Source organism: Lynx canadensis, chromosome C1 (genome assembly GCF_007474595.2).
Source record: "Lynx canadensis isolate LIC74 chromosome C1, mLynCan4.pri.v2, whole genome shotgun sequence".
In the NCBI taxonomy this organism is placed as follows: domain Eukaryota; kingdom Metazoa; phylum Chordata; class Mammalia; order Carnivora; family Felidae; genus Lynx; species Lynx canadensis.
This window is the reverse complement of record NC_044310.1, coordinates 128,140,968-128,168,142: the sequence shown is the minus strand read 5'-3', so window position 1 is coordinate 128,168,142 and position 27,175 is coordinate 128,140,968. Positions and strand designations below refer to the sequence as shown.

Genomic DNA, 27,175 nt, shown 5'->3' with positions numbered 1-27,175 from the left:
ACATGGGGACAGGCCATTTGAGAAAAATTATGGTAGAACAAAACACCAGTGTAGCAAGTTCAGACAATCAATTGACCTTATAGAAGGAGAGAACAGAAATTAGAGGAGACAAAATTAACAAGAAAATAATGAATTAAAAAGAAACACAGAGCTGACGAAAAGATGACAATTTAGGTGAAAAGTCCACCATTTGTACATAAAACAACCAATGTGCAAACACAAAGGTTGTCCAGTTTTCAAATACTTCATAGAAGTAAGAGAACAGATAATAATGGTTATGGGAGAAGAGGAAGAATAATTGGTCACCCAAGAATGGAGAAGAATCTGGATGACATCAGACCTCATCAATTTAGATAATTAACAAAATAAAAACAATTTCTTAGTTTTAAAACTTTAGAATAGAAACAATATATAAGCCAAACATGGAGGACTGAACTTGACCATGGAACAGAATGCACATGATATCACTTTTGCCACCATAAGGTAAAGACAAAGTAGACAAAGAAGGGGAGATGGAAGGGGATAGAGAAAGAGCGGGGGCTTGGATGTCCTCATCTGACAACGCAGGTGGGCAGAGTGCCAGTCTAAATATAAATGAAAACAGAAACAAAGCTCTAAAAAGATTAATTCAAAGTGCTAATGTGCCAACAGAACACCCACCATCTGGGAGTCGAGACAGGAGTTAGTGTAAATGGGTTCAGGTTCGTTGCTTTCACAAGAGGGAATCGAGGAATGGGCATTTTACATTGACAAGTGAAGATATTTATGAATGATATGTGGAAAATATAGTATTTAGAGTCAGGAGGTAAACATCAGAAAGGGAGGAGGACTACAAATATATACTTGTGCTTGTTTGCATTGACATAATGGACGGAGATAAGAAACTAATACAATGGCTGCCAGTGGCAGGACAGGAGGTGGGGGAAGTGGATGGGAGCAGGGGCGTGAGCGTGAGGATTCTCTTTGTTATATATATCTTTGCATGTTGTTATGATTTGTGAACCATGTGGAGGCTCACCCAGTCAAAATAGACAGAGAAAAAACACAAAACAACTGTTAAAAAGTTGTTGTGGTTGTGTTTGAGATGTGGGATACTAAATGGAGCATGAGATGGACGGGACCGGTTGCTTGCCATCATCATCTCTCTGTATCATTTCATTTCTTCTGGGGAGTATATAAAACGGACAAAAATAAGTTAAAAGAGAAAATGCATATACTCACAGAAAAAGAATGGCTCAGTAAATTATTAGTGGCATTATTATTATTTTCATTATTATCATTAGTATTTATTTATTTTAGGGAGTGTGAGGGAAGGGCAGGAGAAGAGAGAGAGAGAGAGAGAGAGAGAGAGAGAGAGAGAGAGAGAGAGAGAGAGAATACCAAGCAGGCTCTATGCTCAGCATGGAGCCCCACGGGGGCTCCATCCCACCAACCTGGGATCATGACCTGAGCTGAAATCGAGTCAGTTACTTAACTGACTGAGCCATCAAAGTGATTCTAGTGGCTTATATTATTATTAATTATACTTAATATACACAGAAACACTGCCTATCAAAGAGATCAATTCAGTAAAAAAAATGAGAGAAAGAAAAGTGTCTTTATGAGAATATAGTGTTACTTAAACAAGCTACTCGGGTAAGGAAAATTTATGTCATACTTTACTGGAGATAGCAAAAAACACTAAAATCATTCCCAAGTCCTTTATTCATACTCTAAGGTCTACTAAAATTAAATTGAGCTGCTGTTTATTCTAACTCCTCTCCAACAGCTCCTGTGGTATATGGCTGGAAATGAAAGTATGACTCGGGCAACGCCGACTTCTTGTGTGCTCAGTGGAGCGGCAGGAGTCCCACTAAAACCAGCCACCTCACACTCACTCCTGCATTGGTAAAATAAGCTTAGAAATATTTGTGGCACTAGCTTCAGGCTTTCTCGAGAAGGAGGCTGATCCTGCAGGGATTTTGCTCATTTCAATTAGGAGCAGGTGTTAATCTCTTTTAGGGAACTGAAGTTGTCTATTTTATTTACCCTTTATTGGCATCATGCACAATAAATACTCACTGGGCATAATGTCAAGTTTCCATAATACAGCCTCTTTCTCTCTGTGTGTTCTTCCCTTAAGTCCGTAAGAGAGAAACGGTATCATCTCCTCAATAGCAAAGATCAAGCTCAGGTTACATTCCTTTTATAGAGGCCACGAACTGAGAGCTTTCCTAGAATGTGATTTGTGGTCTGATAGGAGCCAAACATTCTCTTGTCAGTGAAAACTGTGTTTTTGTTCATTTCTTTTGCAACCTCTTTCTGCAGGGGTTCAGCTTCCTCTTCCTTTCTCCTTAGATAGTGTCTACCCCTTCAAGAATCATCAAATTTCTAATTTGCATCAATTTCTTCTTAGTCTTCAAAAATACTCTGACCATTAGCAACATATGTGCCCTCCATTTCTGAAAAAAAAAAAAAACTACAAGGTTTATTTTCTGTATTATTGTATTGACACTGACCAAGAAAGGCTTTGACTTCTCTTACTCTGTTTTCTTGCATATGTGTGTGTGTGTGTGCGCGCGCGCGTGCGCCTGTGTGTCTATGTATGCATGCATGATGCATAAACTAATTTTTAACGCCTTAATGTGGAATTGCATCTTATATCATATCTTAAAAGTGCCATACCTTAGCTCAGTGTAAATATTTAGTAACAGTAAGTGAGTGATTCAATAGTATTCAATGTTATTGGAGCCTGAAGACAAATAAATCCCTGGGGATATTAGTCTAATTTGTCCAGCCATTTCTTAAACAAAATTAAAGCCTTAAAATCCAGGGAAACATATGGATTCACTTTTTACATAGTAAACAAAGTATGGCCCCTTGGCTTTTATCATAATTTATACTTCCTAATTTTGCATACCACTCTGACCCTAGATTGGCAGTGGTCTCAATAAAAGGATGAATGTATTTCATTTCAGCACATGTATTTCCCTGGACTAGCACTGGAATGCTCTATAACTATTATCTCTTTGTTGCTCTGTAGCTTTCAGTTCCTTATAAACACTGCGCTGAAATGCATCAAACTGAGCTACAAAGATCTGCCATTTTTCAGTTATGCCTCCATAATCAAGATGCAGACACAAAGCTCCATTTCTTTGATCAATCCTCCAACCCAGGAACCAACGTACGTCTCACTCAGCTAGGTGGGGCGAACCTGCCAGGTTTGTCAACATTAAATGTTTAAATGGAGCTCTCTATTATTACATCTCACACAATGCCAGGTGTTTTCACATTAAAGGCAGCAAGTGCCTTATCAGGACTTTCAGGAGGCTTTGAGTTGTGTGTTTTTAATCTTTTTTATTATTTTTTGAACGCTGCAACTGAAAAAAAAGACAATAAATAGTGAAACAAAACCAAACAAAACCCTAGAACTATCCCAATAAGCTCTTACTTCTGTTTCACTTGTGCCCTGGCTAGTTCTCATTTTCTGATATGATCAGTTCTATTACTCATACAATGCTAACATTCTCACCTATACAACTGCATAGAAACCAAGACACCAACCCAGGGAAGCAAGAACTTGCAAGGAACTCTGCCTCCCAGTGCAGTGGGCTTGGAGATAAAACACATTATATTAGCCGTCCAGTCCATGGAGACATGCTTCTTTCTCTCTACCCCCAAAGGCCCCCTCTTCCTCAGCATATTTCCTTCTTTTCTGTTTCTATTCCCCTACCCCCACTCCAAGGATTTCACAAATGGCAGGGAATCTTTTCCCACTGCAATATCTTTTACTTGAAAAAGAACAAAAACAATATATTTTTTGAAAGGGCAGAGTAAAGAGTATTTTCTACTGCTGATAGTTTCATTATCTCACTATGTGCTTCACTGGACACTAGGTATTAATCTCTTATCTCAATTAATCTCCTTAACCTAAACATTTTTAATTAATTTTATTAAAGTCAACTCAGGTTCCTCATATTTAGCAGGGTCATTTGGAGATACACAGTAAGAATTCAACCTAAGTTGTTAAGTCTCCAGCCTCATTAGCAGTGTAAAAAGTAATTAGCAATCTCTCTCTCTCTCTCTCTCTCTCTCTCTCTCTCTCTCTCTGTGTGTGTGTGTGTGTGTGTGTGTGTGTGTATGTGTGTGTGTGTGTGTGTGTGTGTGTGTGTGTGTGTGTTAGGGAAAACATCGGTGCAATTTATTTTTCTGTGATGGTAAACTGAGCAAACCTGGAGGCTATTCACAGCAATAATAACATTTATGTGTTCTGGCTTAAAAAAACAACAACGACCATTTGAAGTAATTCTAGAATAGAAAAGGAAATTGGAGCTACTTGAACATGTAATCCAATTTTTCATGTCAAAACAGACTTTTAAACGTGACAATTTATTTGGTGTTAGTCTCAATTCTAAAGCCCCTTTGCTAAGAAATAAACAAACTGTGCTCATATCAAGTGGATATGAATTCCCTGTTCTGGTTCAGAGCTAAAAGGGTTTTTGTTTTATTTTGTTTTGTTTTTTAACTTTATTTTGAGGGACAGAGCACACAAGCAGGGGAGGGGCAGAGAGACAGGAAGAGAGAGAATCCCAAGCACACTCTGCACTGTCACTGCAGAGCCTGATGTGAGGCTCGAACTCATGAACCATGAGACCATGACCTGAGACAAAATTAAGAGTCAGACAACCAACTGAGCCACCCAGGTACTCCAAGAGCTGAAAATTTTTTATGTAAGGGAGAAGATCAGACATCAGGCATGCTAAATTTTCTCATCATGATAAGGAATAACACTTTGCTGCATTTTATGTAGGGTTTACAACTATAAGCCATATTTAATTTTATTTGTATATTCAAGTTGATATTTCATGAGTCTTTTTTAAGCAGTTGAAAATTTATATCATAAAAATGAACATTATCAAGCCTAAAATCCTTCCCAAGATAAAGGGAGTTTTCATGTCTGCATAATGTCTCTATAAGCTTTTTAGGATTTTACCGTAACCCCAGGAATTAGATTTTCACCTGAGTCTAGTGATATGTGAGCATTATTTTCTGTGTTTGGCTATAACTCCCATTGGTTCAATCAGTCCGTGTAGTGCTATGCATACCAGGTGAGTTGCAAAACACAACTGACATAAGCTGATACTCCAAAAAACATTTCAAGCAATGTCAAGTCAGGTCTGAAGCAGAAATAACATTTATGAATTAATAAGAGTAGAAGGTCATGCATATGATCTAGTCATTACTTTCACTTGATCTTAGCCAAAAGGCCCAGAAGCGATATCTAGTCATTACTTTCTATGGCAGTCCCCTTTGCCAAAATGTATGATGGTGGATCAAATAATTTTTCTTGAACAAAAGATAGACATCAGCTTTTCTCAATCTTCTGTGATTCATATCCAATCCTCATTAAACCCTGTAACTTTCCACATATAAATATAGCTCATTCGTCGATTCCAAAGACATTTATGGTACACCAGCTATATGCCAAACATTGTGCTAAAGTCTGGGTTTGTAGCAATTAAGAACATCCAACTCCAGTACTCTTAGAAGCCACCTTTGGGAAGGGAGAGAGATTAGGTCTTCTGAACTGTGCTTCACTTCAAGTCATATCATCTTTGCTTGCATTTGCACAGTCATCTGCACATTGGATGCTCCAATACCAGCAGTATCTGGCCAGTCTGCATGACTTGTGCCATCCACAGTTCACTACCCTTATCTGAGTTCCTATGACTTTCCTTACATAGCAATTGTGGTTTCCATACCACCGTGGATAAGGCTCAGAGCCTATCATCAAGGTGTCCCAAGGTGAAATTAATCAGGTGCTTGAGATGTCCCAGACAGCAACACAAATTGGATTGAATCAGGTGGACAAGTAAGTGTATCTGCCTGTGTTGCCAGGAAGGGCAGGGGCACACTTAGCAGGATAGGCCCAGGACTTGATGTTGCCAGGATGTGCTCTGCTTCAGTTTTTGCTTCTTTCTGAGCATCTTTTTCACTCCCCTCACCTGCTGTTTTCCCCAGGACCATGCTTGTGGCAATTCTCAATTCATATACTTAGAGCCTCATGAACAGAAAGAAGAGAGGGTTTCATTTTCCCAATCTGTGAATTCCTGGGGAAGCACTTTAAGTTGCCTAGTTTGTGACACTAGACAAAAGTTTGGGTGTTCCCATCCTGGTGACCCACCATTCCTGTGATTGGAGTGGGGTTGTTCTGTTTGTTCGTTTGTTTGTTTTAAGTAGGCTTCATTCCCAGCATGGAGTCAAAGGCAAGACTTGAACTCATGACCCTGAGGTCAAGAGCTTGAAGCTTCACCAACTGAGCCACCTAGGCGCCCCTGGGGTGGGATCTTTTACCACAAGAAGGAGACTAGTTCAAACATGGCTACTAGGAAATCTCCATGGACAGAACAGTTACCTGGTCACTGTACATTGTGTAGGTCCCTTGCATTGTCTTTTCCAAGATACTTCCCACGTGGAATGAGGAAGAGTCAGGTCTTCTCCTCGTTTGGTCTAGAGATGAAACTCCCACAGTGGAGTTTTCTGCCTAATTACTCTTTTTTCCTATCACTTGCAATTGTCCCTGACTCTTTTTCATAACTATATCCTAGTTCCTATATCTAAATTATCCTGTTTTCTTTTTTAATTTATGTCTTCATGTGCAGAGTCTAACATATATGAGATTATAACCTACTTGCAGGCATGAATCAGTCCATTAAAATGGCTATGTGGATTTATTGCCCATGGCAGAGAAGATCAGTAGAACCTAAAGAGGAGTGTGACACAACCATATCCTTTCAAAGGGGGGAACCTACCTTCATACTGAACTCGTCTTTATGTGAGTGAAAAAGAACCAAAAATACTGAGAGATCAAGAAAATGTTTGATTACTCAAATAGATACAATATTGGTGGGCCACATTTACTTTCTAAAACTTTACTAATGATTCATATTATAACTGTTTCTACCTTTGTTTGAGAGATATGTACTTTCTTTTTTTAAGTTTTTCAATGAAAATTTTTACTGTATTTATTTATTTTGAGAGAGAAAGATAGTGTAAATGGGAGAGGTCCAGAGAGAGAGGTGACCATGCAGGAGCCATGCAGGCTCCACACTATCAGCACAGAGCCTACCACAGGACTTGAACCCATGAACCATGAAATAATGATGCAAGCCGAAGTCAGATGCTTAACTGACTGAGCCACCCAGGTGCCCCCATACGCACTTTCAATAAACTATTGGTGATACCTTTTGGTCATCACTTGTCCCACATGACTCTTGACACAGAAGACCCTCCGTGTCTGAATGCCCACACCACAGGTGGCTTCTCCATTCCAGCCAATGGTTGCATTAAGGGCAGTTACCAATGTGTCTTCAGAACAGGGGCCCCAAGGCGATGTCTCCCAGTAGAGCTGCATACAGGAATGGTCATTACATGAACGATATTCTTGGAGGGCCTGAGTAGCGGGACATGGTTTTCCACCTACAAAAAAATAACAATAAAAAAAGGATAAATAGTTTTTGCTGTTGTTCTTAGCGGGCTGCTGTTGTTACTGTCATTCTTATTTTTGCTGTTTTCACTGTTTATTTAATGCTTATTTATTTATTTTTAGAGAGAAAGAATGTGAGCCAGAGAGGGGCAGAAGGGAAGAGAGACTCCCAAACAGGCTCCAGGCTTCGTGTAGAGCCCAAAATGGGGCTCCACCCAGCGCTTAATCTCACCTGAGATCACAATCTAAGCCCAAATCAAGAGTCAGATGCTTAACTGACTGAGCCCGCCCAGGGGCCCTTGTTTTTGCTGTTTTAATGGTCCAGAAAGGTGGTTTCTTGACACAGGATTCCAAAGGCCTGAACCTCTGTACCCTTCTGCCCATTCCAGGGCCATGGTCTTTTTGTCGTGAGTAACAATCTGAGGACAATATATTGCACTTTCCCTCCTAAATAATAGGTAGCAGCACATGTTGATTAGATCAAAAACAAAAACAACAAAAAACCACCACCAACAACAAAAAGAGATTCTATTTCCCACCTCTGAGTCCTGTGTCTCTGAGATAAACTCCAAAGAAATCTACTTTTATATTAGTAACATGATGCCTACATAAGTTAGTCTGTTAGATATAGTAGCCCATGACCTTGAAGTGGTATTAGGTCAAACCTATACACTTACACACACATTACCTATATATGGTCTCTTTTTCCTAAGAGCATTATTTTTCTCAGAGAATCATTTTAAGACACCCATCTTCCATCAAGCCGTGCATTTTACTGCAATTTTGAGAAACCCAGAAGTATCTCTTAAAGTTTGGCAGAAGAGAGCCTATCCTTAAACCCTGAAATAATATCTGACAATGTGTTATCCACTGGCAGGGAGACCAGACAGATGTGCATCCTTACACTCTTGGGTGAGTCAGACAATCAAATTTCATTACTGTCTTTTCTTTCACATTTTTATATCCATGTAAAAACTGGCATTAATCTAAAGTATTGATTTTTTTTTTCCTACTCTTCCACCCTATGATGTTTTATTCAGTGGGCCAAATGCTCAAAAAGATTTGTGACCTTGGTTTTGTTATTCTTGTTATTTTTTTCCCATTAAATACTGCTGACTTTTTTCTCCTTCCAGAAATATAAAAGACAAGAGGGGGAAGCAACTGCAATTTAAGAATATGAAAATCTTCATTCATCTTGACCCTGGCCCCATTTTTCAGGATCACAGAACAGAATCTTGTTTAAAAAGGAGCTCCTCACAGCCAGTGGCCACACCATCCTGCTGTTCTTACTGAGCCCTAGGCAGACGAGCCAAGGGAGAGCCTGAAAGAAAGAACGTATGTGTCTGGGGACAGAGACCATGGCTATCAATGATAGAAACAGCTGCTCCTCCAATTTGTTCTGATGTCACCCGTTTACATTTCCATAGCACATTTTAGCTTCTTCAAAGCCATTTCAGAGCCTTCATCTTCTTCCCTCTCACAACATGCCAGCATGACAGAACAGGAAATTGGACCGCATGGATCAGATAGCTTGCCGATGTCAGTGGCAGTTCCTGGTCAAGGAGCCATGTCTCTTGATTCCTAATTTGGAGCCTTTTTTTTTTTTTTTTTTTTTTTTTTTTTTTTTTTTTTTTTTTTACCAGACATATTTCAATTATATTCCCCAATGTCCCAATGTATGAGCTACCTGAGGCTGGATGTGTGGCAATCAAACTTTGTGGTTCCCCCCCACCAAAATAAGTATAATGAAAAATAACAACCATCTGATTGCCATGGCCTAGGCATAGGTTTGGGCTAAGACAAATCATGTAAATATAGAAACTCAGTATAGATAAACTAGAGGGTTAAAGAGAAAAAGCATGCATAGAAATGACAGTTAATTTTGACTCAGGCCATAGAGCTATCACCTGTATGTGGCTACTTCCACAATATGACCTTCTCAAGTGCTTACGAGAAAAAAAATAAAATAAAAACAGTAATTTGGCCATTGACTCCCCCGTTGAACCCTTCACTATTACTCACCTTCTCCAGGCAACGCCAGTATAATCCTTGATCTGGTCTGTTTCCCATCTGCGTTTTTATTTGAACAAGACTGTGAACAGGATGACCACTCTGTCCACTCACTCACCACACAATCCATTCGGCAGGGAATTTCGCAAGCCGTCCTTTCGGGAGGAGGAGATGCTGGGCAGAGACTCCCTGATACATCTTCTCCTGTAATCAACCAGATCGAGACAGATGCTGATTAATGCACAATTGAGGAGAGTCCAAGGAACATTTAGGTTCATTGCTTCCTCTACTACTTCAGTTTAGCCGAGAAGACTTCACCTTCTGTCTAAACCAATAAAGTGTGAAAAATGACGGTTTCTTCAGCCATTCATAATATTTATGTCAAGAAAAACTGCCAGGAGATCATTTGGCATTTAGAAAGGTAGATACCACAGCAAAACTCTCATTTGTCATCCTTCACAGGGACAGAGTAGGCTTCTTCCAGGAACAATTTAGCCACGGCTGGCTAGAGATAGACATGATTGACGTGTTATTGATAACCATATGTAATAAGTATATCTTTTTCTGCAAAACAGGTGCTACAGTGGTCTGTTGGACTGCAAACCTCAATTTATGCTGAACATTCTATTCTATGCTATAAAGAATTATATCATTCTAATTATCTGTTGGGTGCCTTTACCTCCACAAATGTAACTTTAAGCAAGATTAACACAAAATTATTCTTTTGTTATGTTTGTACACGTGGTAAATAATCCCAGACCATGGTGGAAATGGACTTTTGATAAAATTATTATACAATGTTGATGGGGCGCCTGGGTGGCTCAGTCAGTTGAGCGTCCAACTTCGGCTCAGGGCATGATCTCAGGGTGCATGGGTTTGAGCTCCGCGTCGGGCTCTGTGCTGACAGCTCAGAACCTGGAGTCTGCGTCTCCTTCTCTCTCTCTGCCTCTCCCCCGCTCATGCTCTGTCTCTCTCTCTATCAAAAATAAACATTAAAAAAAATTTTTTTTAAATATTATATAATGTTGAGACAAATTTGAAGGCCCATCTGACATTTTTCCTAATACATTTATTATTCTCCCTTTGAATGATCTAATTAGTCAAACCCAAAATTTTATATATAAAAATAATGGTGGAGAGTTGTTTCTTTCGTTGTTTTGTTTTACAATGAATAGATGTTAAGACTAAGGGGATCATTTCTAAGTTACTTTTCTGTATCTCAAATAATTATAATAATTGAAAAAATATCTTTTAGGTTATTTACTCACTATTACAATTCCAGTGTTTCTCTTTATAGATTATAGTTCAACTCATACTATTTCCCCTGCTCACTGTCCCTTCATAAAAACAGAAGACATGAAGAATAATGATGTCATTTATAGTTCAGAGTAACAACACATATTTGGAACAGCATCTATAGGAAAGAGAAGTTTTGGCTGTGTGACTTTATGCCTGTGGAATTCTCCTATCATAAACTGCCTGACAAACAGAATAACTACAAAGGGGACTAATGTTTATAGGGCATCTCCTTTGTGTCAGGCACTGTCCTCATAAGAAGCTCTTAGAAGCAGGTATAACCCATCTTCTTTTACAGATGAGGAATCAATGGTTCTGGAAGGAAAACTTGCTCAGGGTCACAAAGACCTGAGATGGGAATCAAATTAAAACTTTCTGACTCCAAAACTTCTGCTTTTCCCATTAAGCACATTGTGTCTAATTCCAAGGAGATGGATATTCCTTTGCTGAGGAAGTAAATAAAACCAGTCGACAGTAAGACTGCCTGGAGGAGAAGACAGTATACTGTTAATATCTGCATTCATATTTGTAAATGAGGCCAGGCTCATTGCCCCTGAGGTACAAATAAAACTTTTCAAGCATATTATGAGAAGTAATAGAGATTCTAGCAGATAATCAAGCTGAAAGACCAGTTCCAATCATTCTGTTTTTAGTCTCAATCTATTTTTCAGGTTGAGTCCACACTGTATAGTACGTGCATATACACATGCACACAGATGCTCCCTTCCTCTCTCTCTCTCTCTCTCTCTCTCTCTCTCTCTCTCTGTCACACACACACACACACACACGCACATGCACACACGCATGTGCCCTGACACAGCTGAGGGGTAGTCTTTTCCCAAGTACAGAAGCAAGGAGGCCATACAATATGCCCAACCTACATCTAATCAAAAGTTAATTTCCATATTTGTGAATATTATTAACATAATTTTGATACAAAGCATTTTAGTTCTTAAATTTTTAAAAGTTTATTTATGTACTTTGAGAGAGAAAGTGCACGCACGCATGCAGGTGCAAGTAGGAGAGGGCCAGAGGTAGAGAGAGAGAGAGAATCCCAAGCAGGCTCTGTACCACCAGCACATCTCCAACCGTGATATCATGACTTGAGCAGAAACCCGGAGTCCAATGCTTAACTGACTGAGCCACCCAGGCACCCCTATTTTTTAAATTAAAAATATAGTTTTATTATTTTTTTTGAGAGAGAGAGAGAGAAAGAGAGAATGAGCAAGCAAGCAGGGGAGAGGGGTGGAAGGAGGGGGAGACAGAAAGAGAGAGAAAGAGAGAGAGAATCTTAAGTTTGGGTCTCAACCCCATGACCATGGGATCCTGACTTGAGCTGAAATCAAGAGTCAGATGCTCAACCAACTAAGCCACCCAGGTACCCCACAAACCACTTTAAAGCAGTGTCTCACAGAAGACGTTTTTGAAGCATAATAGGTATTAGTAGGGCTCTTACAAAAAAGTGGGGAGAAAGCTGTGAATACTGAGTTAAAATAGTAAACTTGGTCTCACTACTGAAAAACTCCTCAGAGTGCTGAAAATGCCAACGCACAGTGTAAATTTCTTAGGGTGGAAGTTGTATGTAGTGTTTTACAGACTTATTTGGCCAACAATCATCCATTTTTGAGAATATCTCCTAGAAGTAGTATGTTTATGAATTGTTTTTAGAAAGCCCTGCCTTCAAGAGTTATAAGATTATCAAGTACTATTTGATGAACGTGTGCTATGTCCAAGGCATATAATGGGGCAAAAATCGGTGAAGATACTATTATATACCCCACTAGAGTTCATAACTCATAACAGAGATGAGCTATAAACATATAAAAAGAAAACTTAGTCCAAAAGTAAATGCCAAGTTGCAAATGTGTGTTTAAAACAGAAAATACTATAGCAGCTCAGGGAAGAGAAGGTCATCTGGGGGACTAGCAGATAGCAGAAGGCTTTCAACAAAGAAAAAAAGAAAGGTTGAAACTTGGTGGCAATGAAAGAGGATTCTTCAGGCAATGAAAGTATCAACAAAATAGGAAATAGGAATAGGTGGTAGGAAAATGCAATACATTTAGAAGAAAATGCTGAAGCTGCATGAGGAGAAGACAAAACCCATGCTGAAACTGTTATTTGACATCAAATTCTGAATCACTTAGACTGACACGCAAGTTTTGTTATCGCTCTACCTTCCTTAAATTTCCAATTGATCAGGTTTACCATGACTCAAATTTAACATCCTTCCAAATCACCATTCAGTACCCTTAGTATTCACATCAGGTGCTCAAATACTTTGAACACCTAAGCTCTCATTTAAACTGACATACCTATTTCCTCCATGCAGTTAAATGTCAATATTCCTACCGATATTTTGATAGCTTGTCTATACAGGATAATTCAGACATGTGAGCAAATGAATAAGATTTTCTTTAGGGAAATCAAACTACTAATCATAAGCAGTGTCTGCAGTTTGTGAGTGAGCTGCAATGGGATCCCCGTTACAAGGTAGCCCAGCTGCATACAGTTAAGTGTCTAGATGTGAATCCTCGCCCTACTTCTCCTCTCGAGTATATCACCTAACTTCTTTGAACCTCAGCTATTTCATCTGTAATAAGGAAATAATGACACTTATCTTTCAGGGATATTCTAAGGATTAGGAATCGTTTATGTGACATATATAGCAAAGTACCTAGCACATGAAGGACTTTCATTATACAGAAACCTTTAAAGTGTGTTTGCAAAGATGTACACCACAAAAACCTAATGGCCTTCTTTATATGAAAAATCTAGATATTTATGTCATAGCCATTGAAAGCACTTACTTTGCCATTCATATATGTGTACAAACAACTACCAACAGTTTCACAGTCTGGTTCACATAAAATATAAAAACTATGTATAATTATCCAGATCATTTTATTTATATGGTTGGTGAATCTAAACCATTTAAGAGTCAAAAATAAAGCACTTGAGCCTGAATAACCTCAACTGCCCATCCAAATCAGTATAATTATCTGCCCTCATTGTACAGAGAGAATCCATCTCAGAAGAGGAGCATTTATACTTTCCTGTTTTCATTTTCTCGGATGGATCAATGAGACCAACTGAAATCTCAGGCAAGCATGGAAAATAAAGCGGCACATGGGACAGAAACTTGGCTATTAAAAGTGATTTTCACAAGCTCTGATAATCTAATGTCATAATAAAATAGAATATATTTAAGAAGGAAATTGAATTCATCTTTCAAGAAGACTGTAAAATTACTTCCAGCCCTTATCAGCCTCCTCAGGATCAATAATGACAAACTCCACATTCTCTCCTCATGGAGTGGACTTATTTAAACCAATTGTGATTCTGAGAATATGGGATATGATGCTGCTTCAATGTGGCCATTCAGTATTTTTTTTTAGTAACTTAATTTGGGGAAATTCACATTATATAAATTTAACCATTTTAGAGTAAACACCTCAGTGTCACTTAGTAAACCACAGTGTTGTGCAACCACTGCCTCTATTTAGCCTCAACACCTTTTCATCACTCCAGAGTAACACCTTTTATACATTAAGCATTTTTCCCCTTTACCCCTCTCCTCAGACCCTGCAGCCACCAAGTTATGTTTTCTCTCTACAGATTTATCTATTTTGAGTATTCCATTTCAATGGAATCACACAATTTCTGATATGTTGTGTCTGGATTTTTTCACTTAACATAATGCTTTGCAGACTCATCCATGTTGTACCATATACACTACTTTATTCCATTTTATGATGAATAATATTATATTGTACATACATACCACACTTTGTGTATCCATTCATCCATCACTGGACATTTTTTAGCTATTGTGAATACTGCTGCTATGAAAGTGCTTATACCTGTACTTTTTTGAGTACCTGTTTCCAGTTATTTTCAGTACATGCCTAGGGGTAAAATTTCGGGGTCATATTTATCACTCAGTTTTGTTTGTGATTCTGGGAACTGTGGCACAGATGGCCAGATAACTAGATCTTAGACACAGTAGTTTATACTACTGTCCTCATGCCCACCCATTCCCAGCCAAAAGCTAAAGTATTTAGATGAAAGGAAGATTCCTGAACATATGAATATACTCACAATTCCTTAAACATGTTTATTTTCCCCATTGAAGTGCCACTTAAAGTGTAAATAGCTCATGCAGACTCTATGGCTACTGGTCAAGCAATCATGTAAATTTAACACTAATAAGCTATCACAGTCTGGGCTTTCTGTATCAAACTAGTATTTAAACTATATCTATGGTATATATTACATCCTGTAACATTTCTTTTTTGTGACCACTAAGGACTTAGAATTCAATATTGTGAAGTACCATCTATCTTTTGTAACAATAGAGCAAACAACTATAATTCTTAGTTTTCTGACCTATATGTCCAAAAAGAGAAAAGATTATAAACAAAATGGAAAAAAAAGAGAACCCAGCTATTCACAAATCTACAGTATTATTTGGAAAGTAGACCAGCATTTTGTCATTATACAAACTTCAAACTACCTTGCTCTGCCCCAAATAATTCACTCTGGGTACTTTATTGATATTTTCTCTTGTATACTATTATACTATCTATGAAAAATAATGAAACAGTTATTGAAAATACTCTACATGTCATAAAATTTTATGTCCTATTTAAATCTCAGAAAAGAATGCCAATAAATGTTGATTAAATGCTTGCCGACAGCTGAGTAAGATGTCAACAGATAATACATAGCAAATTTACTGGAATTGATATGCACTTAATTTCATTTTTAAATTTAAATGTTACCTTCTTAAAGGTAAGTAGCCCCTGGCCACTTTTGGACTGAGACCTTAATCAACTAAGGAAGTGTTTATATTTTAAAGCAATAAAATATAAAACTAAAGCTAAAGGCTAAGCAGAATCTACATGTAATAATGCAATGCCAGCAATAAATTAATGTTTCTGCTTATTAATTCCACAATTTGAAACTTACTTGTCTATCTAGTTGACACATATGTGAAGACAAAGAAACCTGATGTTAGGTATTATCATAATCACAATAACAAAAACAACTGTAATAAAAGAACGTCAGCATCTGACATTTGAGAAAACATAGAGTGTATTATACTCTGTACTTACCGCTTTACATGTAGTGGTTTACTGAATATTCACAGTGACATCATTAGTTAGATACCATTGTTTACACCTGAGATACAGGAAGGTTAAAAAAACTTGCTCAAAGTCATACAGCTAGTATCTGAAAACATGGCACTGGAAAACATATCTGTTAGACATTATAAACGATATTCTTATTTATTATGCTGTATTGCTTCCTGGCTCCTATCTCACATGTGCATTCATCATTACATTACTTTCAGCTGATGCCAAAACATAAAGATGTGATTCTACACAATCCATTGTCAACTACTCAATAAATTGAGTATTAGAAAGAGTAAGCCTAAAGGAGTGGGCACCTTGATAATCTGGGAATTGCATCACAGGGTGGGGCAGAATAGGGCAATCTATTTCAAAAATAAAAAAGATAAGCGGATGAAAAAAAGCTCAGAACTAAAAGATGGAAGGATAAGATAGAACACAAGACTGGAAAGGAAGTGGATAGGAGGGACACTCACCAGAAACAGCACAATGCATGATTAAATAAATGATACAAACACAAGCAAAAATATAATAACGATGTAAGGATATTCACAGGGTAAAAACAAACAAACAAAAAGAAACAATCAAATTCTAATAGCTATTAAAAGAAAATAAAGAGAATACAAGAGCAAAGGCTTAAGATGAATGGGGTACCCAAAAGGACTGCTAAAAAGAAAATACTTTAGGTAAGAATATAAGAGTTAAAAATAAGAAGCCAATATTTCTAAGGTAAACATGTTTTAAAAAGTTGTAAGTTAGCTGAAATTTAATCTACATGGCAGGTGAGATGTTTGTTCAGAAATCTAACTGAGCAGCGATATCCAGTTCCCCAGCATATAATAACATAATAGCAGCTAACACTTTGATTACCTAAAATGTAACCTGCACAATCTTACATTTAACATGTATTTATTAACTCATTTGATCCTCAAAGCATTCATAACGGTAGACACATGCACCATATGTAGTAGATGTCAGTTTTTACTCTAAGTAAATTACATATATCAACTCATTTAAATGTCACAACAATACTATGAGGTATGAACTATAATTATGCTCATTATAGAGATGAGAACATTGAGTCTTGGATAAATTTAACAATGTACCCAAGGACAAACCTAAGTAAAATGTGGATCCTGAATTTGAGCCTGGACACCCTAGCTCTAGAGCCTATTTCTTAAACATGATGCTTTACTGACACTCATTATCTTCTCACTGTCAAGACAATACATGTACTGGGCTACATAAGGCCTGATCCACTGGAGTCAGTCAAGCATAGAGGATCATAATACCTTTAGCTCATGAGTACTATACTAAGTGTTACTCAGGGTGAAAGAAAATGTAGACGAGTAGACATAGAAGTAAATTAAAATTATCAAAAACAAAAACAAAAACAAACCCAAGTAAAATCTAACAAAGTATCTTAGAGCTGAAACGCCATATTTTGTTGGACTTAACCACATATTTCAGAAGAAAGTAACCACTATTTCCTGTGTGTATGTAAAGATTTGAAAATTACTCATTACAACTAAGGTGTGGGGGGAAAAGTAACTATATATATAGTGCTGTTTTTGACACCTACCATAATTTGACCTTGAAAAATAACTTTTTTTTTCCTAAAAATGACATCAATTTGTTAACAAGTCCCAATTTCTGGTTGGTAGTCAAAAAACAGACAGGAGTTGGGAAGGGAAGGGGATACATAAATATATCCATTTAAAGTTCCTACTGAAATATTTCCTTAACTTGGTCTTTGTTATATCACTCAAAGATGCATGTTTTTAAAGATGCACCTGCATCTATTGCTAATTTATAGTCTTTGACATAGCTTCTGATTTTCTAGTCCACACACTACGTACTCCCCTAGACCTGACTCCAAGCTAGTCCCAGTTTCCTGGAGACAGTTAACACTTCCTATCCCACTTTGGAGCATACAGGAATTTTGGGAAGCCTTCATATCATAAATGGCCCAGAGAGACCAGGTTGTGAGGGTGGTAGGCAGCTAGCTCTGATCTCCTTTCTGTGCCTAAACACAGTACATCATCCTCTCACTGTTGCAGCCCCATCCCTTTAGGTGTGGTGCAGGGGACCCCATGTGCACAGGCTCTTCCCAAAGTATCAAACAGGGGAATGGTCCCTCTGCTTTTGCTTCCCCTTTAACCTATCTGAAACAGCCAGTTTTCATATTCATTGTCCAATATTTCATTTGCAAAAGGAGAGGGGGTGAGAGACACTCATCTGTGTACCTTCTCTTGCCCTCCCTGGGAACTGGCCATTGTAGGATTCTGGCTGACACTAAATCTGTATGGAGTCCTTTGGCCTCCCATCTTGATATCTACAGGGAGCTATTTGGAATTTACAAAATACCTGGCTCTTGCATATGAAAGTCTGGTTTTCAGGATTTTTGTCTCTGAAAAGAGCTTCAAGATGGCAATTTTGGGCACTGACTGGTACCATCTGTTTGCATTCAAGGTATAATAATCCTGATCTTTTGAACACAGTGGACAGCTCAGTAACCAGGGTATGGGGGGAGGCAGTTGCCCACAATGAAAAAAGCACACTGTTACATCTCAAAATATAATCTGATGACATCTGTTTAATATGGAAACTCTGTTTCTCATGAGAATTTTATAGAGATTCTCTATAATTTTTAAAAGATGAAACCAAAATTCTAACAATGGAATAAATGATCTAAATTTCCCTTTCAAAAGGGAAAATCTTGAAGTAAGTAAACAGTGGTTTATAAGGAACACAATATTTGATAGGAGTTGTGACATCTGGATTTGAGTTCTGCTTTCAACACCTACCAAAATGTGGCCCAGGAAAACTGTTAGGCTTAAGATTCCTTGTATAAGTGGTAGGAAGAGTGCTGCTATCATTCCTGATTATATTATTGGTATGGTGATAAATCAAAGAGGCTAATGTAAAATAATACTTTGGAAATTGCAAAGCACCATTTATATATAATGTGGCTTTTTATTATTGGTTGAAAATGGAGATAAATGACATCCCAAACAGAAAAATGATTTGGATCAAAGATACTACCTCTATTCTCCATCCCAATTTTGTCTTAGCTAGAAAAATAAAAAAGGAACTGAAATGAGTATAAAGGCAGAAATAACATTATTCATTTTGCCTATTTATATACCTATCTGTTTATATATCTAGCTATTCAGAAAAATATATGGATCAGCTTGAATATATGGTATACCTTTAGAAAGTATTTCAAGTTGTCTAAAAGTTTGCAAACATTGACAATCAATGTTTGTTAAGTTAAACTGGGTAAGTCAATAGAGTAAACTGATAACATAACAGTAAAGAATGATCATTTCTTTCTATATAATAAACCCTCAAAAAGATAATTTGAATGCCTTTAGTGAATAAGAAATATATTATAATTTACTTAGCTACCTTGTTATAATTGCACAATTCAGACATTTTCAATTTTCTCTGTGACACATAACACAACAAAGAATATTCTTGACCATATCATTGATTGTTTTCCTAAGAACAAATTTTGAGAAATGGAAAAACAAAGTCAAAGGAGATGAATTTCATTAAGGTTCTCCCTTGAAAAGAGTTGTCAACGTGTGGGTTTTTTTCATTATTTACCATTACCCACAACTTTTTAATTAACATATAATAAAATGCACTCTATGTGTTGTATGGTTCAATGGGTTTTGGCAAATGCATGGAACCTTGTATCTACCAGGATTATCATGATACAGAACAGCTCTATCAACACAAACATTCCTTGTGCTTTCCCTTCGGGGTCAATTTGTCTTCTGAAATTCTAGTCCCTGGAAACCACTGATCTGTTCTTTCTCTCTACAGTTTTGCTTTTTTTCCCCCAGAATGTCATAGAGATGGAATTATACAGCATGTAGGCTTCGGGGGTTTTTTCATTTGTTTGTTTGTTTTCTTTTCTTTTGTTTTTATTATTTTTTTATTTTTTACTTTTATTATTTACTTATTTTTTTTAATTTACATCCACGTTAGTTAGCATATAATGCAATGATTTCAAGAGTAGAAACCAGTGATTCACCCCCTACATGTAACACCCAGTGCTCATCCTAAAAAGTGTCTTCCTTAATGCCCCTTACCATGTAGCTCATCCCCCCACCCACATCCCCTCCAGCAACCTGTTTCTTCCCTATATTTAAGAGTCTCTTCTGTTTTGTCCCCCTCCTTGTTTTTATATTACTTGTGCTTCCCTTCCCTTACGTTCATCTTTTTGTATCTTAAATTCCACACATGAGTGAAGTCATAGGATATTTATCTTTCTCTGACTAATTTTGCTTAGAATAATACACTCTAGTTCCATCCATATTGTTGCAAATTATAAGATTTCATTCTTTTTGATTGCTGAGTAATACTCCATTGTATATATATACCACATCTTCTTTACCCATCCATCTGTCGATGGACATTTAGGCTCTTTCCATACTTTGGCTATTGTCAACAGCACGGCTATAAACATTGGGGTGCATGTGCACCTTCAAAACAGCACACCTCTATCCTTTGAATAAATACCTAGTACTGCAATTGTGGGTCGTAGGGTAGTTCTATTTTTAATTTTTTGAGGAACCTCCATACCGTTTTCCAGAGGGGCTGCCACAAGCAGTGGCAAAGGGTTCCTCTTTCTCCTCATCCTCACCAACATCTGTCCTTGCCTGAGTTGTTAATATTAGCCATTCTGACTGGTGTGAAGTGCCGTCTCATTGTGGTTTTGATTTATATTTTCCTGATGATGAGTGATGCTGACCTTTTTTTTTATGTGTCTGACAGCCATCTGGATGTCTTCGTTGGAAAAGCATCTATTCATGTCTTTTGCCCCTTTCTTCACTGCATTATATCTTTTTTGGGTGTTGAGTTTGATAAGTTCTTTATAGATTTTGGATACTAACCCTTTATCTGATATGTCTTTGCAAATATCTTCTCCCATTCAGCCGGTTGCTTTTTAATTTTGCTGATTGCTTCCTTCACCACGCAAAAGATTTTTATCTCAATGAGGTACCAGTAGTTCATTTTTGCTTTTGTTTCCCTTGCCTCTGGAGACATGTTGAGTAAAAAGTTTCTGCGGCCAAGGTCAAAGAGGTTTTTGCCTGCTTTCTGCTCTAGGATTTTTATGGTTTCCTGTCTTATGTTTAGGTCTTTCATCCATTTTGTTTATTTTTGTGTATGGTGTAAGAAAGTGGTCCAGGTTCATTCTTCTGCATGTTGCTGTCCAGTTTTCTCAACACCATTGGCTGAAGAGAGTGTCTTTAGTCCATTGGATATTCTTCCCTGCTTTGTCAAAGATTATTTGGCCATACATTTGTGGGTTCATTTCTGGGTTCTCTATTTTGTTCCATTGATCTGAGTGTCTGTTTTTGTTCCAGGACCATACTGTCTTGATAATTACATCATTGTAATACATCTTGAAGTCCAGAATTGTGATGCCTCCAGCTTTGGTTTTCTTTTTCAGGATTGCTTTGGCTATTCAGTGTCTTCTCTGGTTCCCTACAAATTTTAGGATTGTTTGTTCTAGCTCTGTGAAGAATGCTGGTGTTACTTTGATAGGGATTGCATTGAATTTGTAGATAGTTTTGGGTAGTATCCACATTTTAACAATATTTGTTCTTCCAATCCATGAGCATGGAATATTTTTCCATTTTTTGTGTCTTCCTCAATTTCTTTCATAAGTTTTCTATAGTTTTCAGTGTACATATTTTTCACCTCTTTGGTTAGGTTTATCCCTAGATATTTTATGAGTTTTGGTGCAATTGTAAATGGGATCAATTCCTTTATTTCTCTTTCTGCTGCTTCATTATTGTTGTATAGAAATGCAACCGATTTCTGTGCATTTTTTATATTCTGAGACTTTGCTGAGTTCATGGATCAGTTCTAGCAGTTTTTTGGTGGAATCTTTTGGGTTTCCCATATAGAGTGCCATGTCTTCTGCAAAGAGTGAAAGTTTGACTTCCTCCTTGCTGATTTGGATGCCTTTTGTTCCTTTTTGTTGTCTGACTGCTGAGACTAGGACTTCCAATACTATGTTGAATAATAGTGGTGAGAGTGGATATCCCTGTCTTGTTACTGACCTTAGGTGGAAAGTTCTCAGTTTTCCCCATTGAGGATGATATTAGCAGTGGGTTTCTCATATATGGCTTTAATGGTCCTGAGGTATGATCCTTCTACCCCTACTTCCTTGAGAGTTTTTATCAAAAAAGGATGCTGTATTTTGTTGAATGCTTTCTCTGCATTGATTGAGAGGATCATGTGGTTCTTGTCCTTTCTTTTATTAATGTGATGCATCACATTGATTGATTTGAGGATCTTGAACCAGCCCTGAATCCCAGGTATAAATCCTACTTGATTGTGGTGAATACTTCTTTTAATGTACTGTTTGATCTTGTTTGCTAGTATCTTGTTGAGAATTTTTGTATCCATGTTGATCAGGGAAATTGGTCTATAGTTCTCCTTTTTGGTGGGGTCTTTGTATAGTTTGGGAATCAAGGTATTGCTGGCCTCATAGAATGAATTTGGAAGCTTTCCTTCCATTTCTATTTTTTTGGAACAGCTCCAAAAGAATAGGTCTTAACTCTTCTTTAAATGTTTGGTAGAATTCCCCTGGAAAGCCATCTGGCCCTGGACTCTTGTTTTTTGGGATATTTTTGATTACTAATTCAATTTCTTTAGCTGGTTATGGGTCTGTTCAAATTTTCTATTTCTTCCTGTTTCAGTTTTGGTAGTTTACATGTTTCTATATTTTTCCCCCATTTCTTCCAGATTGCCCAATTTATTGGCATATAATTGCTCATAATATTCTCTTATTGTTGTTTGTATTTCTGTAATGTTGTTTGTAATCTCTTGGGTCCTTTTCTTTTTCTTTTTGATCAAACTGGCTATGGGTTTATCAATTTTGTTAATTCTTTAAAAGAACCAACTCCTGGTTTCATTGATCTGTTCTACTGTTTTGTTTTGTTTTGTTTTGATAGCATTGATTTCTGTTTTAATCTTTATTATTTCCTGTCTTATGCTGGTTTGGAGTTTTATTTGTTGTTCTTTTTCCAGCTCTTTAAGGTATAAGGTTAGGTTGTATATCAGACCTTTCTTCCTTCTCTAGGAAGGCCTAGATTGCTACATACTTCCCTCTTCTGACCACCTTTGCTGCATCCCAGAGGTTTTGCGCTGTGGTATTATAATTTCATTGGCTTTAATATACTTTTTAATTTCTTCTTTAACTTCTTGGTTAGCATTTTCATTCTTTAGTAGGATGTTCTTTAATCTCCAAGTATTCGTTGTCCTTCCAAAAAAAATTTTTTTTGTGATTGATTTCAAGTTTCATAGCATTGTGGTCTGAAAATATGCATGGTATGATCTTGATCTTTTTGTACTTGTTGAGGGCTGATTTGTGTCACAGTATGTGATCTATTCTGGAGAATGTTCCATGTGCACTCAAGAAGAATGTGTATTCCACTGCTTTAGGATGAAATGTTCTGAATATATCTGTTAAGTCCATATGGTCCACTGTGACATTCAAAGCCATTGTTTCCTTGATGGTTTTCTGCTTAGACAATCTGTTCATTGTTGTAAGTGGGTGTCAAAGTCCCCTAATATTATGGTAGTATTACCAATGAGTTTTTTTATGATTGTGATATATATATATATATATATATATATATATATATATACACACACACTCTCCTGTGGGGGGCATAAATGTTTATAATTGCTAGATATTCTTGGTTGATAGAGCCCTTAATTATGATATAATGTCCTTCTTCATCTCTTGTTACAGTCTTTATTTTAAAATCTAGATTGTCTGATATAAGTATGGCTACTCCAACTTTCTTTTGGTGACCATTAGTATGATAGTTCTTCTCCATCCCCTTACTTTCAATCTGAAGGTGTCTTTAAGTCTAAAATGGGTCTCCTATAAATAGCATATAGATGGATCTTGTTTTCTTATCCATTTTGTTACCCTATGTCTTTTGATTGGAGCATTTAGTCCATTAACATTTAGAGGGAGTACTGAAATGATACGAATAAATTCATATCTCACTCTTCATTTCTTTTTCTCAGACTACCAAGAATTGAACAAGGTAATGTCCCCTACCCATGCTGCTGTGTCCACCATTGCCACTATTTTAGATACCTTGGCCAGGCTGTAGGAGTGTGTCAAGCCGTGCTGGACTTACCAAATGTATTTTCCAATATACCTCAGGCCATCACAAGATCATTTTGTTCACGTGGAAGGGACAACAATAGACTTTTCTCTCAAGTGTTTCCCCAAGGTTATGTGCACAGCCCAATCATTTGTAATGGGATGGTAGTCTGCATCCTGTCCCTATCCCCTTTCCCCACATTAGTAAACGAGACTCATGACATTGATGACATAATGTTAACAAGTGAAGATGTACCTCTGCTGCAGGACACCCTGTGGGCTTTGCTTGAATAACTGTGAGGGAGAGGATAGGTGGTGAACAATACAGAATTCAAGATCCAGGAACTAATGTAAGGTTTTTGGACGTCATCTGGCCAGGTAAGATACATGTGGTCCCAGAAGCTGTGATTGATAAAATGCAAGCTCAACCAACTTCTAAAAATATTTATTCCCCACATGAAATAGCATCTCCATCCCTTATGCCACCAAGTAAAGAAAGGACACATATGGGACTGGGAATCAGAGCAGCAAGCTGCCTTTGAGAAGGCAAAAATCTAATGAAGCAGATTAGAGCTCTGGGCATCTCTCAAGCAGAGCTACTATTTGCATTAGATGTGTCCATGACTCTGGAAGATATAGGTTGGGCACCTTGGCAGATACAACAGAAGGAGAGAGTGCCCCTAGGATTTTGGTCCCACTTGGAAGGAATAAAAAATCTGATATGCCCCATACAGCAAAAGCTCCTACCAGTGTATACAGAGCTCCTCAAGGTAGAGTCTCTCTTGAAGGAACAGCATATCAAGGTAAGAATTTCCCTTCATATCAAGGGTGGGTTAAAATATATATTCCATCAACTCACCTCTGCCATGGCTCAAACCCCCATTTTGACTAAGTGGCAAACCTGTTTGCAACTGAGGACTACCCTGTCCACCAGCCCACTGTCTCTAGACATGTGAGTGCTATTAGGCCCTGTAGAATATGTGAATCCCCCAAATTCCCCTGCCCTTATTACTGTTTCAGCCTCTGTGGCCTGTAGAGAGGGAGTGAAAGAAATTCCTGCTGATACCTGCTATAAAGATTGGTCTTGTAGAGGCAATCTGTCCACATGGATTGTGGTCCCTATTCAGCCCAGCACTGACACAATCTGGATGGAAATGAGAACAAATCTCAGCAGCCAATGAGCTGAACTAAGAGCAGTTTGGCTAGTGCAAATTCATGATCCAGGGCTGTTAACCCTTTGCATTGTCAATTGAGCTGTTCTAAAGAGATTTACCCTATGGATCAGATAATGGGTAGCCAAGGCATGAGTGATTTTATAACAAATTCTTGTGGGGTCAGGATATATGAAAAGACATCTGAATTCTCATATAAGAGCTAAGACAGTCCTCATTGTCTTCTTCATCCCACCTCATAAGACACTGACACCCCTTGCCAATCAGAAAGCTGATGTTCTAGCTCAGATACAAGCTTAGCAACTGACCCTTCAGTAACTACAGCAGATTAGGTGCACAGAAAGGTGGCTACCACAGTGCTCAGGTGGGACAGCATATTGCCAAGGATGCCAGGTTACTTTTAAATTACAGTGACTTGGTTAATGAAGTAACAGAAGGACCTTTGTGTTCTCACCAATATCCAAGGCAAGTGGAAAAGAAGGCTAGCGTTATCTACCAGAGTTCCCAACCAGTGAGGAATTGGTAAATTGATCATATTGGCTCCTGTCCCCGAGTGAAGTTTCTAAATATGCCATGGTTTCTGTAGACACGGCATCTGACATGACCCAAGCTTTCCCTTGTCACCATGCAAAGTAGGCTTCCATCATTAAGGGGTTAGAGAAGAACACCATATATGGATGCCCCTATTGAACAGATGGTGATCTGTGGTCACATTTTAAAGGTCATAATGTGCAAGACTTGGCAAAAGAATATGCCATTAAATAGAGGCTCCCTCTCCCCTATTACCCACAAGTAGCAGGGTTGGTAGAAAGAAAAAAATGAAATACTAAAACAGCAGATTAAATTAGTAACAGGTAAAACCACCTTGACTCAATGGACTGAAGTACTGTCCCAGGTTTTAATACATTTCAATGATCAACCAGTAGAGCTTGTTGTTCCACATGCCTGACTGGGCACCTCTGCTGAAGCATCCAATACTATGAAGGTATGTAAGCCTCAGCAAACAGTCATTATTGCTCTGACTCTCACTGTGGATCAACATGGTCTGCTGCTGAGAACACCAAGCCTATTGTGTCTGAGAAAGGAGTTATCTACTGGAATCTGCAGTGGGATGGGTGAGTTACTTAGTGTGCCCCTCAGTAAGCAGGAACTATTCAATATCCACTGGGATCCCATTGCCCTTCTGCACACTGAACTGTTAACACGTACTATACCTGGAATGGAATATGAACCATTGAAAGAAGGGAGATGGTAAGGGTCCTGGTCCAGCATATCCCACTCCCCCATCCATTTCCTCATGCAAGACAGTGCTGCCTCCTCCAGCCAACATGTGCAGTGTGCACAACCAGGTCAACATTAATAGCTAAGGATCAGTCCACAGGTGTAATTTTCATAGAAAAGGAAGATCTTATACAAGTTCTTATTAAATATTTGTCTTTTTGACCTTAGACTTTTGCTGCATCTATAGTTTCTGGTCACAAGATGAGCACCTGATAGAAATACTTTCTACAGTGGGCCCATTTGTATACCTAACAAAGAAATCAATGCCACTGTTGACTATGTGGGCAGCTGTCCTTCTCTAGCTCTCCAAGATTGTCATAGTGGTATTGCCACTCCAGGAAGGGGATTAGACGTCCCTAAAGTAATACGTTAAGAATTAACAAGTTAGGACTAATACTCTTAATTCATCGGACATCACCAATACTAATCTAGAAACCTGTGCCACACACTACCAGTAACACTGTGCATGGGTATTCTTTTAATGTTAATCAAACAGCACAGGCAGCCCATAAAACTGCTGATCAGAAGGGTCCTAAAAATTCCACTATCAAAGTCACGGGTGGCTATGTTCAGATTTGGGACAGGTTCATATGACTTATCCCACATGAATGGTTATGGACATTGAACACCTTGGTAACCTCATGTTAGGAAGAGAATGCACTCTAGACAG

General features: G+C 37.9%; 1 protein-coding gene across 1 annotated transcript in view; it reads right to left on the bottom strand.

The window, feature by feature from the left end:
* THSD7B (thrombospondin type 1 domain containing 7B) overlaps positions 1–27,175 on the bottom strand; it is a 744,220-nt gene that overhangs the window by 382,205 nt on the left and 334,840 nt on the right. The window contains 2 exon segments of the mRNA XM_030327713.1: positions 7,224–7,458; positions 9,488–9,679. Coding sequence (XP_030183573.1) covers positions 7,224–7,458; positions 9,488–9,679 — 427 coding nt within the window.